This window comes from Marmota monax, unplaced genomic scaffold (assembly GCF_021218885.2).
Source record: "Marmota monax isolate L192 unplaced genomic scaffold, Marmota_monax_Labrador192_F-V1.1 WCK01_AAM20220418_F8-fsc00025, whole genome shotgun sequence".
Taxonomy (NCBI): domain Eukaryota; kingdom Metazoa; phylum Chordata; class Mammalia; order Rodentia; family Sciuridae; genus Marmota; species Marmota monax.
Genome location: NW_026691950.1, coordinates 3,655,915 through 3,673,710, shown reverse-complemented (window position 1 = coordinate 3,673,710; position 17,796 = coordinate 3,655,915). Strand labels below are relative to the sequence as shown.

Genomic DNA, 17,796 nt, shown 5'->3' with positions numbered 1-17,796 from the left:
GACACAGCCTCTGTGGTAGCAAATGGAATAGCCTCCTTGTGTATAGGGATACATGGGTAAGTTCAAATAGTGTGACTCTGGTACTTGGCTATTCATGCAGCACTTGTAGATCCATCACCCTAAATAAACCAAATTCCTAGCTACCACTACCTGCTTACAGACCCAGAACCCAGATACTTCTGTTCAATTTCTTGGATATAACATGAGGTTTTTGCTGCTGTTTCTTTTTAGCACAGAATATAGCTTCCATTTTCTTTTTTTCTTTTTATATTTTACCTATCACTCTAGTGAGAAATAGGATGAGTGCCTCAAAGCATATACTCATATTTTCATCAGAAGTTCTACCTATCCACTGACTTACCTTCTTTCAAGACTCATATGAAAGAATTAACAGACTAAGCACGAACAAAGGCAAAACTGAAATAAAAGCAAAAACCTCTTACATGTAATTTTTGGTATATTTCTTGGCAATTATTTTTCAGTAAAAATAATAGGGGAAATGACTGTATGTAATATGTTTCAATTACTAAAGCATGTTCAAAAAAATCTTAAAAGGTTTTAACTACTGACTAAATCTTAAGTGGGTTATGATGGCATATTTGGTTAATTAAAATAGGCTTAAGCCTACTTTAAAAACACTTCTACTTTCTTAATAACTGAAGCCCATAACATCTGACATTAAAGAATTAAATAATTATTATGACTGTTATTGCTATAAAGTTATAAAACTTTAAATAAAGCACCTTTCTCTACAGAATCTACTTATCAATTTTTTAAAAATTTGTTTTGGGAACAGAGAGCAAGGCAGACACAAGTAGAGGGAAGAGTAAAGTAGTTAAGTTTTCAATACATTGGTGTCTGAAAAACTGAAGTCTATCATCAAAGGTTTCAGAAAAGTCCTCCTTTTCACAATAATTAACCAAATCACATAAAATAAAATGAGTTGCTCTAAGCTGGATACTTCTGAATATTTTTCTCACTGCAAACTGTCTAGATCTTACTGAATATTTAGTGTTATGAAGCACAAATAAGAATGTTTTATTTAGTAAATGGCTCAAACACAGGTATGAATACTTATTTTGCATACCACCATCTTAATAAACTCATGCTGTATCACTAGAGTAGAATCTGTATGATTTCAATAAGTAACCAAATAGTCTATCCACGAATATCTCCAGACATTTGTTTTAAGCTCAAATCCTAGCTGTTCAACACACATCTGCTGTCATTAGAAAAATTAAAACTAATTTTACTAAAATTTAAAACATCTCAATGATCCTTAAAAATTTAAGGATGCCTTAGCAGGTCTCTGCTTTTTAATGAGCTGTTCCTAACTTTACCATGTGCTTTGAATTATTCAAAAATCAATCTCAAATCCTTAAATATACAAATTATCTTTCAATCAAGCAATTACTTGGTGCCTATGTGATGGCTAACAAGGTCTAATTTTGCCTTAGCAAATCTTGAAAAATAGAACCACAAATATAACCATCAATAAACAATTTACTTTTAATATAAGAAAATAATGTAACATTTTTATTCCAGTACAGAGTAAAAAGAAAACTAGTCATGGATGTCAATTTTAAAGATTCTGTACAGTGGAATCAACACTTAATATTTTTGTCTGAGTCTGTTTACCTGAGAAGAGCATTATATTTTACCCCTAATTATATTATTTCATCATCTGTTTCTTCTTTATTCACTGTGTTATAACTACTTAATTCTAGAACTTAAGAGACTCATTACATTCTATACTCCTTCATCTTATAATACCCAACTATCAAACAATATTTATCCCAGCAGTTCTGTATTGCAAAAGAAAGAAGAAACTGGCTTAAAGTGTACAATTAAACCCAAAGGGAATTTTCCCTTACCACAGTACTTATCATACAATATCTTTCTGCTCAATTTTCTGCTTTAGTAATAAAGAACACATAAACTCAGAGTTACTTCATTTGTTGCCATATAAGAGGTACTCAATATTTCCTGAGTGAATTAATGAATAAATCAATAAACAAAGTACTTTCTTTTAATGCTGCATGGCATACTACATACCTGGAACAAAACCTTTTAAAATGCATCACTAATCTAGCAAAAAATAATCCAGAAAAAAGAAAAATGAAATAAAAGCAAGATCTCTACAGAATAAACGAGTAAGCAAAACTACCTTTTCTCCTGGTTTCTACTGAATCTTGTACTCTTTGAGCTTCCACAGTCATTGCTGTAGAAGGGATGCAGAAGGCCAAGAATAAGACTAGGTTCTGCTGAAGACGGGGTTGGGTACTGGGTACAGTGGCACACACCTGTAATCCCAGGGACTCTGGTAGAGTAAGGCAAGGGGATCACAAGTTTGAGGCCAGTCTCAGCAACTTATGAGGCCTTCAGCAACTTAGTGAGACCTGTCTCAAAACAAATATTAAAAAGGGCTAGGGATAGCTCAGTGGTAAAGTATCCCTGAGTTCCATTTCTAGTACCAAAAAGTAAAAAAATAAAATAAAAACATGAAAGTGGGGGTCAAACAGGAAATACCCAGATATAAAGCTACATACATAATTTAACTGTGAGCCAGAAATAAATAGCATACACAGAAAGCAATAATAATTAGGCTTATCTGTACTTTGGTGTTAAGTAGTATGGGAGGAAAAAAAACAAAAACTCTCCTGAAAATCCTAAGAACAAGCAATCCTAAACCTTCACATGTGCAGTCTGAATCTGCGCCAATAATGGAGTCTAAAAGATCTAAAGCAGAGAATCTAACTTAATATTGTCCCAAGTTGTGTACCCAGCAGCTACACAGAAGCAGAAGCAAAAATAAACATTCTAGTCAAAGACAGCATCTTCTATCCAGGTAAAGATCATATATTGTTTCAAAATAAAATAACTGCATGGAAAATAAGCAAATCACAGTTAAGAAACAGATACAAAATGAAAGCAAGACAGAGAGGAAAATGACAATATAGTGAGAATCAGAATTTTACATAGCAATTTTCAGTCACATTTGATAAAGTAATAAAAAGAGAAACTTGAAAATATACACAAGGAATGACAGATCAAGCAAGGTGAAAAACTTTTTTTCTAGAAATGAAATACATAGTCATTGAAATTGGAAACCTAATATACATAACTAACCAGTAGATTAGAGGCAACTAAAGAGGAAATCAGCCTGGCACAATAGCGTCCCATAATCCCAGCAGCTCGGGAAACTAAGGCAGGAGGATCAAGAGTTCAAAGCCAGTCTCAGCAACTTATAGAGGCACTCAGCAACTCAGTGAGACCCTGTCCCCAATAAAAATATTATAAAAAGGGCTGAGGATGTGGCTCAGGGGTTAAGCATTCATGGGATCAATTCCCAGTGCCAAAAAAAAAAAAAAAAGAGGAAATTAGTGAACTCAGTAGACCTGAGGAAATAATCTAGAATGCAGGCAAAAAGATAAAGAAAGAAAATATGAAGAAAGAATTTAGAGACATAAAAAACAAGTATAAAAATCTAACTTTTTTTTTTTTGCAGTACTGGGGTTTAAACCCAGTACCACTACTATTGAGCCATATCCCTAGTCCCTTTTTTTTTAAAACAGGGTCTTGTTAAGTTGCCCAGACTGGCCTCAAACTTGTGATCCTCCTGCCTCAACCTCCCCAATCACTGGGATTACGTGTGTTGTTCCACTGCACCTGCTCTAGAAAATCTAACATATTTCTAATTGCAGTTCCAGAGAAAGATAATAGAGAAGTAGTAAGAAATAATATCTGTCAAAACTTGTAGAAAGTGTACAGCTTATGTGCCTACTTCAGAAAAGGAAGGCTCATTACTAATAAGCAAAGTATTTTATTGTTAATAAAAGAATGATAGAATAAACCTAAAGCAAGCAAAAATGAGGCTATAAAGAGTAGAAATTATGAAATAAAAAATAAATATGAGGGGCTGGGATTGTGGCTCAGTGGTGATGTGCTTGCCTTATATGCATGGGGCAGTGGGTTTGATCCTCAGTACTACATAAATAAATAAATGAATAAATAAAAGTATTGTGTACTACAATTAAAAAAATTATAAAAAGAAATAAATATACAATATGATGGTTCAGAGTAAAAAAATTAATACTTGAAAAATAATAAAAAGGGCTGGGGTTGTGGCTCAGAGGTAGAGCGCTCGCCTAGCACGCATGAGGCACTGGATTCGATCCTTAGCGCCACATAAAGTAAAATGAAGACATTGTATCCACCTATAACTAAAAACTAAATATTTTTTTAAAAAAGAAAAATAATAAAAAAACAAAGCTTTGACACAATTTATTTAAAAATAATAAGATAGATATTGGGAATGAAAAAAGAACTATCTGTGCAACTGAGGATGAACAGAATATTATGAACTTTATGCCAATATATTAAAAATTTAGTTTAAATGTAAAAATTCCTAGAAAAAAAATATAACTTACCAAAACTGAATCAAAAATAAATAGAAAAACTAAAGAAATTAAAGCAGCAGTTTAATAGATCCCACAAAGAAAATACCAGTCTAGCTACTTTTACAAACTCTATCAGATATTCAAGGAGCATATAATTTTTTTTTTTTTTTTTTTTGGATTTTGGCGGACACAACATCTTTCTTTGTATGTGGTGCTGAGGATCGAACCTAGCACTGCGCGCATGCCAGGCAAGCGCGCTACTGCTTGAGCCACATCCCCAGCCCCCAGGAGCATATAATTTTACACAAACCATTCAAGCATACAGGAAAAAAAAGATCTAAAAGTTTATACATACCTGATTCATCTAATGATGGTACTTTTTCCACTCTGAGAGTTTGTGATCCCTGTCCTTCTTTCTGAACATTTGTAGAGTACAACTTTACTTGACTCAGTACACAAATATGTGGGTGACTATAGGGAACCATGTATGCAAAACTTCCAGTTGTCACTAAATTCCGCCATTCTAAAAGAAAAAAAATATATTTTAATTTCAAACCAACTCCTAGGTGCACAATAACAACCTGCCTTCACTGGAGGTATCTCCCTAAGTATAGAGGAACATTTTGTAAAGAAAAAATACATTTTAAATTTTTTCCCTCTAATTTGTAAATTTATGTGGCAACTTAAAAAACACTTAAAGGCAAAACATTCATATTTGGGTATTCTGAAAAAAATTATCTATCTAGACAGATACTTTTTTTTTTGTATGCTGGCTGCATACTAAAAAAAAGTTGGCATAAATAGTAACACAAACAGCACGGTACTGGCACCAAAACAGACTGGTAGACCAACGGTACAGAATAGAGGACACAGAGACTAACCCACAAAATTACAATTATCTTACATTAGACAAAGGTGCCAAAAACGTGCATTGAAGAGAAGATAGCTTCTTCAACAAATGGTGCTGGGAAAACTGGAAATCCATATGCAACAAAATGAAATTAAACCCCTATCTCACACCATACACAAAACTCAACTCAAAATGGATCGAGGACTTCGGAATAAAACCGGAGACCCTGCCTCTAATAGAAAAAAAAGTAGCCCTAATCTCCATCATGTGGGATCAGGCCCCAACTTCCTTAATAAGACTCTGATGGTACAAGAATTAAAATCAAGAATCAATAAATGGGATAGATTCAAACTAAAAAGTTTCTTCTCAGCAAAAGAAACAATCTGTGAGTTAAATAGAGAGCCTACATCTTGGGAGAAAATCTTTACCACTCACACATCAGATAGAGCACTCATCGCTAGGGTATATAAAGAACTCAAAATGATAAACACCAAAAAAACAAATAACCCAATCAATAAATGGGTCAAGGACCCGAATAGATACTTCTCAGAAGATGATATACAATCAATCAACAAATATATGAAAAAATGTTCATCATCACTAGCAATCAGAGAAGAGCAAATCAAAACTACTCTAAGATTTCATCTCACTCCAGTCAGAATGACAGCTATTATGAATACAAACAACAATAAGTGTTGGCAAGGATATGGGGAAAAAGGTACACTCATACATTGCTGGTGGGACTGAAACTTGGTGCAGCCAATACGGAAAACAGTATGGAGATTTCTTGGAAAATTGGGAATGGAACTACCATTTGACCCAGCTATCCCTCTCCTCAGACTATACCCAAAGGACTTAAAAATAGCATACTACTACAGGGACACAGCCACATCAATGTTTATAGCTGCATAACTCACAATAGCTAAACTGTGGAACCAACCTAGATGCCCTTCAATAGATGAATGGATAAAAAAAAATATGTGGCATACACAATGGAATATTACTCAGCAATAAAAGAGAATAAAATCATGGCATTTGCAGGTAAATGGATGGAGTTGGAGAAGATAATGCTAAGTGAAGTTAGCCAATCCCCAAAAACCAAATGCCGAATATTTTCTCTGATATAAGGAGGCTGATTCATAGCTGGGTAAGGAAAGGAAGCATGGGAGAAACAGACGAACTCCAGATAGGGTAGAAGGGTGGGAGAGGGAGGGAGGGGGCATAGGGTTAGAAATGATGGTGGAATGTGATGGATATTATTATCATGTATGAAGACATGAATTGGTGTGAATACATTTTGTACACAACCAGAGATATGAAAAATTGTGCTCTATATATGTAATAGGAATTGTTATGCATTCTGCTGTCATATATGAATAAATTTTTTTTTTAAAGTTGGCATATTTTTCAAAATAGAAGACTCCAGGGAGGTGGTAGGGTGTCAAGAGAGCTTTCTACTCAAAATTATTCCCTGCCCTCTTTTCACTTGCTGGAGATTCATTAATGTAATTATAATTACATTAATTAATTATAAACATTAATTAATTCATATTGTCACTTATTTCTAATCAGATAATTAGATCAACATTTGGTGAGCTGTCTCTGTATATGGATATTTTAATTGAGGAAAGAATAAGAAAACTAATTATGAAGTACTTCAGTTGTTGCATCTGGGTTGACCGTGGGCTTTGCAGGACTAAAGGAGAATATAGTCCACTTTGCACTAAAGTGATAGAAAAGCAATGTCTTTACATTCTGGCGACTCTCTTTTTTACTATGAGTACTTAGAATTCCCCTTTTAGAAAGAACTCAAAAATTCTGTCTAGACACAATTCATATTCTTTGAAGTTTTAGATGAAGTCATATTATAGTAATCTAGTTTTTCTAAATGAAGGGTTGAACAGTTCAGAACTGAAATTTTTAACTTAATAATAACCATGCAAAAATCTTAATTCATGTATGTGTGTATGCAAATATTTACCTTCTGAAATAAAGAAAAACCTTTTCTTAAAGGCACAGAGAATACATCAGAAATACAGTTTATTGTGAATGCTGAAGATAATTTAAAGAGCACAAAGGACATATGCAACATTATTCACTCAAGTTTTGGGCTTGGAATTTATTTTCTTGGAAAATATATTCCACAATGGCACTTTCACTTATTTGGCAAATTGCTGGAGGTCCAGTATATTTTCAGCCATTTGCATCTATTTCCTAAATGCTGAGCAGACAAAACATAACTGTGGAAGATTCCTGCACAATGTAACCAGCTAGCAAAAATACTTTAGTATATATATCTAAGAGGCATATTAAGATGTTTTTTAATTCTCTTTACAGTTGCAGAATGTCTTTTTTATGGGTGTGGATGGGGAGGTACCAGGGATTGAACTCAGGGGCACCTGACCACTGAGCCACATCCCCAGACCTATTTTGCATTTATTTAGAGACAGTGTCTCACTGAGTTGCTTGTCTTCTCACTTTTGCTGAGGCTGGCTTTGAACTTGCAATCCTCCTGTCTCATCCTTCTGAGGTAATGGGATTACAGGCGTGCACCATGGCACCCAACAGAATGTCTTTTTTTTTTTTTAACTGAACATTTATGTTGAACCAGTTGTCTTGAATTTTTGTCCTGGTAGTTTCTTAGAATTCAGATCCTAAGGACTGAATTCGTAAAGTGGTGTTTAACCTATTTGATATATTTTAATCCATTTCAATCATTATCCAGAGTAATGCTAAAATTGTCCCATTCCTAGCCAGTAAGGGGTCTCTTCAAATCTTTTGACACTATTCTAGTAATCTTAACTTCCTAATGAACTATTCTGAAAGTTCTTAATTTTTACCCTCAGTAGAAATTCAGGTATCTGCAACTTTAAAAGTATATATTTGGCATCAAGACACAAAACTGATTATATTTTAAACTATACAGGACCATATATGAGTCAAACTATCAAACAAATGTAGTTAGTAACCAAGCAGTAGCAGCAGCAGCAGCAGAACCAACCATTTGTTGTAAGAATTATGAACTAATTAATTCTAGTACGCAGTAATGTAGTAAAAAATACTACCACTATCATTGCCCTTTCTTGTAGGTGACATCTAAAATAAGCTATGCATGGAATATCAGTCCTTAATTTGGCACTCAGTAGTCTACCAAACTGGACAAGGCCTTTCTTATTGCTGGATATGTAAGGGCTATTTTTCATCAAGATTGTGGAATATCAGTCCAGTCACAAACATCACAACAATTCTCTGCTTTTATTTTACTGTTATTTCCTCCATAGCTTCTGATGACCACTGCTACTGATCACTAGTTGTCCTTTCTTTCCAGTCTGGTTTGTCACCCATCACTTACTCCAGGTTTCAGGGGAAAAAAATTTGGCCTTTGTGTTTAGACTGCAAACAACAACAAAAAGAAATTCCTTTTTTCCCAAAGTGACAATCTATGGTATATGTTGATTCTACAGAAACACTAGCTAAAAACAAAAAGATTGCTTGAAGTTTGAGCTTATTTCTGGCTAATTGCAAGACAAGAATCAAGCTATTGCTTGGAGTTTGAGCTTATTTCTGGGTAATTTCAAGACATGAATCAGGCTTGTAGCCTGTTTTCCAGATGTCAGTCTCCTTACTGAAGAAAACTGGTTCAGTAGTTTTTTTACCCCAATGAAATCACTGACATATAAAAATTAAATAATTGTTATAATTCTTATTAAAGAGGTTACTAAGTGTGAATTTGAAATACATACAGAATGCAAAGACTATTCTTCATGATATTATTTATTATAGAAGAAACAGAAACAACTTAAATGTTCCCTAGCAGAAAAATGATCACATAAGGCAGGTCCCTATATTTTCATTAAAAACTTCTAATAAGAAGGAAAAAAGCAAGAGACTAATACACTATGATTTTGACTACTAAAAATGTGACTAGTTAAATATTGTGATTATGTATAATTTTTACTTTATACCTTCTACTATTCTGTACTAAAAAATATCTATAGTAATAAACTAAAAATATATCCATTGCTAAATTATCTAGAAATTCTTCAAGGTCTTAACATCATCATCATAACTTATAATACCGTCTATGATGTGACTTCTCTAGGACACAGTAAGGAACAGGTCTTTTTTTTTTTTTTTTTTTGAGTAAGGAAACAACATGTGATGCTAACAAATTCCCGTACTGCATCTTGGCATGCATCGCTATTATCTTAATTCTTCTTGACATTTAGAAAAACTAAAAACAATAAAAAACATCTACCATTGAGGATTTACCAAGTACTATACATCCTGCTAAAGGCTTTTAACATACTATCAACTTAATTCTCCAAAACATATCTCAAATCTATTTCTCTCATCTCCATTGCTAACCAGCATCGTCCTAACACAACCCTGCTTGCCTCAATAACTTCATAGTCCCCTATCTCCTCTATCCATACTCCACCCTTTCCAATCCATTCTTCACCCAGTAGTCACAGTGTATTTTTATAACACTACCTTTTGTTTTTAAACTAGTGGCCTAAAAGGGTCTAACAACTCTCAAACTTCATTTCATTCCACCTACCTTATACCCCAGGCACAGCAGATTTCTTCTTGCTCCAGAATAGTACTCATGGTTCCACATTGCTTTCTGGTCTGCTCACTCCCCTAGATTTTAACCTGGCTTGCTTATTTTCATCTTTCACGAAATGAAAAGTCCAAGGCCAGCACTAACAAAATGGCCCCTCTTGGTTACTTTCTAGTCCATCATTCTGCTTTTTTTCTTTTACAGCAGTTTAGATTTCATATTTTGGGTATCTGACCAATAAAGATGGAAACTGTCTTGCTCAGGACTAATACTACCTACAAAAACAATGCCTAGCATCTCTCTGCAGAATAATCCCTACTCAACAAATACCCTATGAGGTACATACTAGCCAATAAGTAGTAAATTCTTCAAAGGTATATGTCTACATTTTTCAGTGTTTGGAGCATTTGTACATTCCTATCGGCCGATAAAATTTCTTTACTGATTTATTATTTTCTTTGACCATTTTTCTACTGGAATGTTCACAAGTTTCTTTTATTTTATTTTCTTTTTTTGGTACCAGGGATTAAACTCAGGGGTGCTTATCCCTAATTTTGAGACAGGGTCTTGCTGTGTTGCTGAGGATCGCTTTGAGCTTATGATCCTCCAGCATCAGCCTCCCACGCAGCTGGGATTAAAAGTATGCACCACCATGCTCGGCTGTAAAAATTCTTATAAATTAGGGATACTGACTCAAGAATACACTATCCAATAGTCTCTGTGTATTGAGCATTTGAAGTGTGGGTTAATCAAAACTGAGAATTGTTGGAAGTGTAAAATACTGGATTCTGAAAACTTAATATAAAAAGAAAATGAAAACAGCTTAATAATAATTAATAATCTAGAGGAAGGGGCTAAAAATGCTTCTGAATGTGTAAAGTATACACAGAACCCTTTAAACAGCTGACTTAATTTTCAAACTCAGAGTAGTGACATCAAGTTATTGAAGAAAACTGGAGTTTCCATTCTCTGTAACTCATGATTCAGATACTTTTAAGTTTATAAAGGCTTCAATTGCCCTTTGATTTCCTGCAATCTCCCATGCCTGAAATGAGAACTGTCCCCTATAACTCAATTTTAAAAATGATTGTATGGTTGAAATGTTTTGAACATACTGGGAAATTTTATTAATTTAATTTATATTTACATTTTTAAATGTGGCTACCAGACAATTCAGAATGGGGTTCTCATTGTTTTTGTATAGGAAAGCTCTTGAATACTATTTTGCCTTTAAAGGAATGCCTCATCTTTTTTTTTTCAAATCAAGCAACTGTTTTCCTCAAGGTTTCCTCCTCTCTTTACTCTCTGCCTCAGCAACATAGGCACATAGGCACTTTCGAAGCAAAAATTGACTTTGTAAAACATCTGTTTTTGGATCCCTTCCTCCCAACCAAAAAAAAAAAAAAAAGGTTCTTCAAATAGTCTTTTCTTCTCACAGGCATCCAGTTCAAATAGTATTTTTTCCCAATGGTCTTTTTTTAATACTTTTACTTATTTATTTTTTATTTATTTATTTTTATATGGTGCTGAGGATTGAACCCAGTGCCACACATATGTGAGGCAAGTACTCTGCCTCGGTGCCACAATCGCAGCCCATGGTTTTTAAATTTTATTATAATTATGGTTCCCTTTTAAAAAGTGTTTCAGTATTAAACTAAATTCCCACAAACATGGTTATATTTAAAACCCAGTGTTTTCAACCCACTTTAATTGTTGTAGTACTAAACATTTCAAAGAACTTTGCAAAGTCATCCTGACTAGTTAGAGTGGTAATTATTATCTATGTTTCACAGATGGATGAGACAAAGAGTGTACATAATTTCCAGCTAAACAGAACAGGGATTTCAAATTACACTATTTCAATATTTTACCAACACTAAGTTTAGATTAAATTTAACAACCAATAAATGTAATTTCATTGTAAAATGCCAAACTGTTTGATTAATAGAAACAATTACTTGAGGACTTTTGGAGTATAGTATATAACCAGATGATTCATTATGTTCATTAGCGAGTCAGGTATATTGTCACTATAAAAAAAACTCAATAGTTACACTTTTCTATCACTAACAAAGTGCACCAAGAACTATACTGTTAAAATAAATCCGTTTAATATTTTAAGAACTAGGTTTTACATTTATTACATTTGTAAGACAAATATATTCTAATTTATTTTCACAGCATACAACTTAAGCCAATTTACAAACCCAATTACTGCGACTTCCATCTTCTATTGGAAGGTCGCAACATGCTACACATTTTCAAACATTAATTTTTTGAAAATGTTTTTGTAAATAATTCTTGCATTCCCAAGTATCTGGAGGATTCTATTAGGGACAAATTTAGTTCTATCTTCTCCCTCAGGGTTCCCATCTGTTCCTGATGTCAAGCTACTGCAAAAACAGGGTATGACTGATTGATTACAAGCTCAATGTTCATTTGAAACCTCTCTAACAAATTTAAGTAAGAAAAAAAAAAATCTGAACCACCTTTTCCCTCTCCTAGGTTACTACTGCTCCAGGAAACATTTCACCAGTGGGACTGTTAGATGAACTGAGTTCTTTTGTTTTGCGGTCCAAAATGGGATTCATTCAATGCCTGTGGGATGCCCTCATACTTCTTAATCCGTAATGTTGTGTGACATCCCCCACTTTTCTTTTAGGAAATTTAAGAAAACAAGTTGAGAGCAGCGAAAGAATCTCTCAGTCAAAAGTGCTAAGTGAAGGTGAGTCCGTGAGATCAAAAAGCTCAGGAACTGTGCGGATCCGCCATTTCCCACTGACTAGGGGCTCATCACCCGACACCACGAAGAGCACCTTAAGCTTTTGTTTATTACAAAGTGGTCAGCTTCAGGGACCAGGCCGGCCGGGGCTGGGGCTGCAGGCGGCACCAGAATCAGGAGTACCTGTCATGTCCGTTGAGGGATGGGCAGGCTGACCACTAAAGGCGGAGTCCGGAAAGAAAGGTTCTGGGGATGGGAAAGGGCAAGGTGATCACTGCCCGAAGTGACGCGCCGAGCCTAAGTCCGGCCCGGCCCGGCCCGGCCCGCGGAACCAGCGGCCAGCGCGGGACACTCACCGTGGCGGTCGCTGGAGCCACGGGCCGCTGCCGGGCAGCGCAGATGAAGCCGGCAGAAAGAGGACCAGCTACATCTGCAGGCCGCAGCGGCGGCGGCCAAGCCCGGTAACATCCTGGCGGGGCAGAGGCCCCTACTCGGACACCGCCTCCTGCCTCGGCGCCGCCGCCAGCACCAACTGCCTCCATAGACTGGACACCAGCAAACACGGATGCCTGCGCCGCCGAAGGCGGCCTCAACGACCCGGAAATCGCAATGATATTTAGTGACGCCCGCTTTGGAGACAGCGGAAATGACGTAACGCGCTAAGCGCGAATCGCGAGCCTTCCGGATGTAAACCGCCCGCTCGGGAGGGCGTGGCGATCGTTGGAAGTGGGCGTCGCCCTGTATTCTGTTCGTACCAGTGCTTTTGCTTGCGCTGGGCTGGAAATCATCCCTCCCCTTGTTTGCGTTTTAGCGCCACGAAAACCGTGAAAGAAGCTACGGCCTTTGGGAACGATGCCTTCTTCTTTCTTTGACTTTCTTTTAACTGGGCTTTGTAGCCTGAGCCATGGTGTTGGAAATGGGAGGAAAGGTGAGAAGGAGTCTTCCTCAGTACTGCCCTCAGAAGTCCTCAAACTCATAGTACTTCGTTCTCCTTGTAACACCATTGTGTAATCAATATCAAGAAAGCAAGAAGTACGCACTTGGGAATTACTTGCCTAATTTGTGAACCTGAGATTCTCGTCTGTAATATAATAAAATTAGAGATTTTATGTGTTTATGATAATTTGGGATAAACGAAGGTGTGGACATTTGGAAACAATCTGGTCCCAAGGAGAAAGAAACCTGAACAACATTCAATACAAGCCTGTTTATTTCTGATATGCTTGTTTAGGGCTTTAGCTCAAATTCGAGAGAGGTCTTTGATGACCCAACCTGTAACTGGTGTCGTCATTCTGTACCTCGTTGCCAAGTGTACTTTTCTTCAAAACGCTATTTGAAATTATTTATTATTTTGTTTTCTGCCTCCTAGAGTAGAAAATAAACACCATGATATTGGAATTCTCCGTTTCTACATTGCTGTTTCCAAGGGGCTAAAACAGTGCCTGGCACAAACTGAATGGACTGCATTGATGGTTTGTTTTAGTTTGAGTGGCTCAACTGTATTACTACAAGATAACTATTTAGAGAGGAAATTAATTAGTATGTTCCTAATTTAAAGAGATTCAACATAGTCTTTTATACCAATTAAGTATAATCAGGTGAATGAGTAAATCGTTACAAGAATGGAAAGTAAATTTAACAGAAATTCAACTTTCTGTGTGTGGCCCACACCTGTAACCCTAACAACTTGGGAAGCTGAGACAGGATTATCACAAGTTAAAGGTCAGCCTCTGCAATTTAGCGAGGCCCTAAGCAACTTAGCAAGACCCTGTCTCAAAATAAAGAAATAAAAAGGGCTGGGGATGTAGTTCATTGGTAAAGTGCCCCTGGGATAAATCCTCCATACAATTTTTTTTTCAACTTTATGATAAAAAATACACAAAGGCTTCTAACTTTATAGTAAATGTATGTAAAATATTCATTAACATTTATGAATAATTCTTTCTGAACAAAATTAACCCAACGTTTTGCATTGTTAAAGTGGTCCTGGTTTCCACTGTCATTTTAATGACCAAAGTAAGTACTTAAGTTTTGTTTTGTTTTGTGCAATGGAATTTTATTCTTTTTAATCTAGTTCTTAATCTTAGAGGAATACACTTACTTTTCTGATAAGAAACTTTTAAGATATATTTTGTGTAGGTGTTAAAATAATTTTAATAATAGCCATGTGATGTGAAGAACTTAATACTAATATATAGTAAATTTTCACTATGTGTTTTTCCCTGCCCTCCTTTTTTTTTTTTTTTTTTTTTTGGGGGGGGGGGGTACCAGGGATTGAACCTAGGAACACTCAACCACTGAGCTGCATTCCCAGCCCTACTTTGTATTTTATTTAGAGACAGGGTCTCAATGAGTTGCTTAGTGCCTGGCCACTGCTAAGGCTGGCTTTAAACTTAGAATCCTCCTACCTCTACTTCCTGACCTGCTAGGATTTTAGGCATGTGCCACCATGCCTGGCTCTACCCTCCTTTTTCTTGGTATAGGCAGGTGTAGCTTGATGTAGACAATTTTTACAAACCTCCAGTAGCCTTGATTTGCCAAATAAGTTTGAAAAATAATGGATCATGCTGTTATTTTATTTAACCCTGCACAAGGCTTGAAATACTTCTGTATTGCTCTTTACACCCACATCATATACTTGTCCTGCTAGATAGTCTTCAAAATTTTCCCAAGTCTTGAAAAATTAATGTCAGTTTGAGAGTTCCTTAGGAAATTTTCCTTTTAATTCTTTGAGAAATCCCATCCTTACTAAGAAATTTTACTTTTATGCTCCTTGACACACATTCAGCATTTGCCTGTATGTATTAAACAGGTAAGATTCCAGCATCATAGAGTTTATTTTCTGTTGAAGGAGGAAACAAATTTTTTTGTGGGGAGGGGTATAACAGAGATTGAACTCAGGAGTGTATAACCACTGAGCTACATACCCAGCCCTTTATTTTTTTGAGACAAGGTCTCACTAAATCCTTAGGATTTAGTTCCTGAGGTTGGCTTTGAACTTGCAATCTTCCTGCCTCAGCCTCCCAAGCCACTGGAATTACAGGCATGTGCGAACCCAGCTGATACAGAAAATTTAAACACATAATTTTAAATAATGATAGTAGTAGCAACGTTGATTATTTACTGAACCTTTAGGTCCATTACACCCTTCCTAACACCTTATCAAATTCTAGATGAAGAAACTAAGGCACAAAGACCTTTCTCTTAAACACCACTCTTTACTTTAGAGTCAGTGGGTACTATTCTTTCAAAGATTTGAATGACAATGTGATCTCATTTTTTTCTGGAATGTAGATGAAGAGTGAGAATTTTCCCAGAAACTCTTAAACATCATTTTATGTGTGATCAATGTAATTTTAGTTTGTATGAGTTTCATGAAGATTCCTGATATAAAAAGATGCCTAAATATAGACAACTGTTATGTCAGATAGAAGGAAATAGATGCAGGAAAGAGGTCAGGTGTCATTTTGATTTCCATACACTATAACTCCTATAAGGTTCTCTATTAACTCTGAAGTCCCAACACCTTTCAGAAACTTGCTTCTAAAACTGAATCGACTATTCCTTGGTTTCATCCTGTTGATAGCTTTGGGGAAATGATGATTCAGATCATGAGACAAACTTGGCTGGTTACCTGGAAAACTGACTTAGATAATCCATTAGAAAATAAATCCAGTGGCTATCCTAAGGCACATCAGAAACACAAATTTAACACAGATATATTAGTTGCCATCATGTTTTTTTCCCTCAGGCGAAAGAAGGAGCTGTCCCATGAGAACACCTTTATCATAAAATGCGGATAAAAATGACAATCATGGCTACCAAGAGTGTCACACTCTGCCGTGGTCAAAAGTAAAGTGGATTTGCATAGACACATTTTGTACATATAGGCAAATTTCTCCTGCATAAATAAAGGAAGGGCAACTTGGAGTTGATATGATTTCAGACCAGGTTGCTAATCCTCCCTTTCATTTTCCAGAAGTTGAGATTTTTTCCTCCCATTTCATTAAGCAAGAATGTGATAGGAAAAAAAAGAAGAAGAATGTGATAGAACATGGAATCAGACTCTGTTCCTTTGACTCCAAATCTCTATATGTGCTGAGTAAGGGGGTGGGGGAAAAGGGTAGGTTGTTCTCACAGATCCTCCACCTCTGACATTCTAAGTTGCTTGTGGGTTTTTTTTTTTTTTTTGGTCACAATTTTTTATAAATACACACACACACTTTGTTCAGAAGTTAGTAAGATTGGGATTACAGTTGGGGAAAGAGATACTAAATATGCTTGGGGGCAAAAGAAACTGAACATTTGGGTAATATTTGTTGTGAGAAAAAAGCTGGGGACGGAACATGGAGATTTGGTACTTCTTGAGAAGACAATATTTGTGGAGTCATTTTTTTCCCCTGAAACCACAGTTAGACACACCAAGAGAAATTCTCATTCAATTTTTTTTCTTTTTTACAATTTAGCAAGGCCCTAAGCAACTTAGCAACACCCTGTCTCAAAATAAAAAAATAAAAAGGGCTGGAGATGTAGTTCATTGGTAAAGTGAAAATAAATCCAGTGGTATTTTTTGTTGAGGTATATTCAGAAGATGCAATTCTTAAGGGTACACATTTTCACTAGTGAACAAACTATAAAACCAGTACCCAGCAGTGCCAGCTTCCCAGAAGCCTCTCTGGCAATCTCCTACCCTGAAAGTGTACCATTAATCCTGCTTCTAACAGAGTAATTTTGCCTATTTGTGGACTTTGTATGCACGAATTGTATGCTACATACACTTTGGGTTTGGCTTCTTTATCTCAACATTGTGTTTGTGGGATTCATCTATATTGTGTTTTTTATTTTTGCTAGATAGGATTCTATTGTATCCCACAATTTATCCATTCTACCACTGATGAGCATTTTGGTGATATCCAATTTAGGGCCATTAACAAATTATGTTGGACACATGTGTGCATTTCTAATGGATACATTCCTAGAACCAAAATTACTGGATTACAGAGAAATGCACACTTCCAGCTTTAGCAGTTACTAACAGTTTTCCATAGTGCTTTTATCTGTACATACTCCCATTGGCAATTTTTGAAAGTTCTGTTTGCTCACAACTGCATCAACATTTGTTATTCTTTTTTATTTTAATCACTGTGGTGAATTTGTAATGGCATGGCATTGTAATTTTAATTTGCATTTCCTTGATGATAAATGAAGTTGGACACCTTTTAAAAAATAAATATTGTCTTTTTGGATCTCCTCTTCATAT

The 17,796-nt window shown here is 35.8% G+C and overlaps 1 protein-coding gene across 3 annotated transcripts in view; it reads right to left on the bottom strand.

Moving 5' to 3' along the window:
• The window catches only part of Slc30a9 (solute carrier family 30 member 9), an 85,009-nt gene extending 71,827 nt beyond the window's left edge, over positions 1–13,182 (bottom strand). For all 3 annotated transcript variants that reach the window (XM_046455732.2, XM_058582674.1, XM_058582661.1), the window contains exons 1-2: positions 12,893–13,182; positions 4,756–4,923 (exon numbers count right to left, since the gene is read on the bottom strand). In XM_046455732.2, coding sequence (XP_046311688.1) covers positions 4,756–4,923; positions 12,893–13,004 — 280 coding nt within the window. In that variant the 5' untranslated portion in view covers positions 13,005–13,182. The remainder of the gene's footprint in view (positions 1–4,755; positions 4,924–12,892) is intronic.
• Between the last annotated feature and the right edge of the window lie 4,614 nt (positions 13,183–17,796).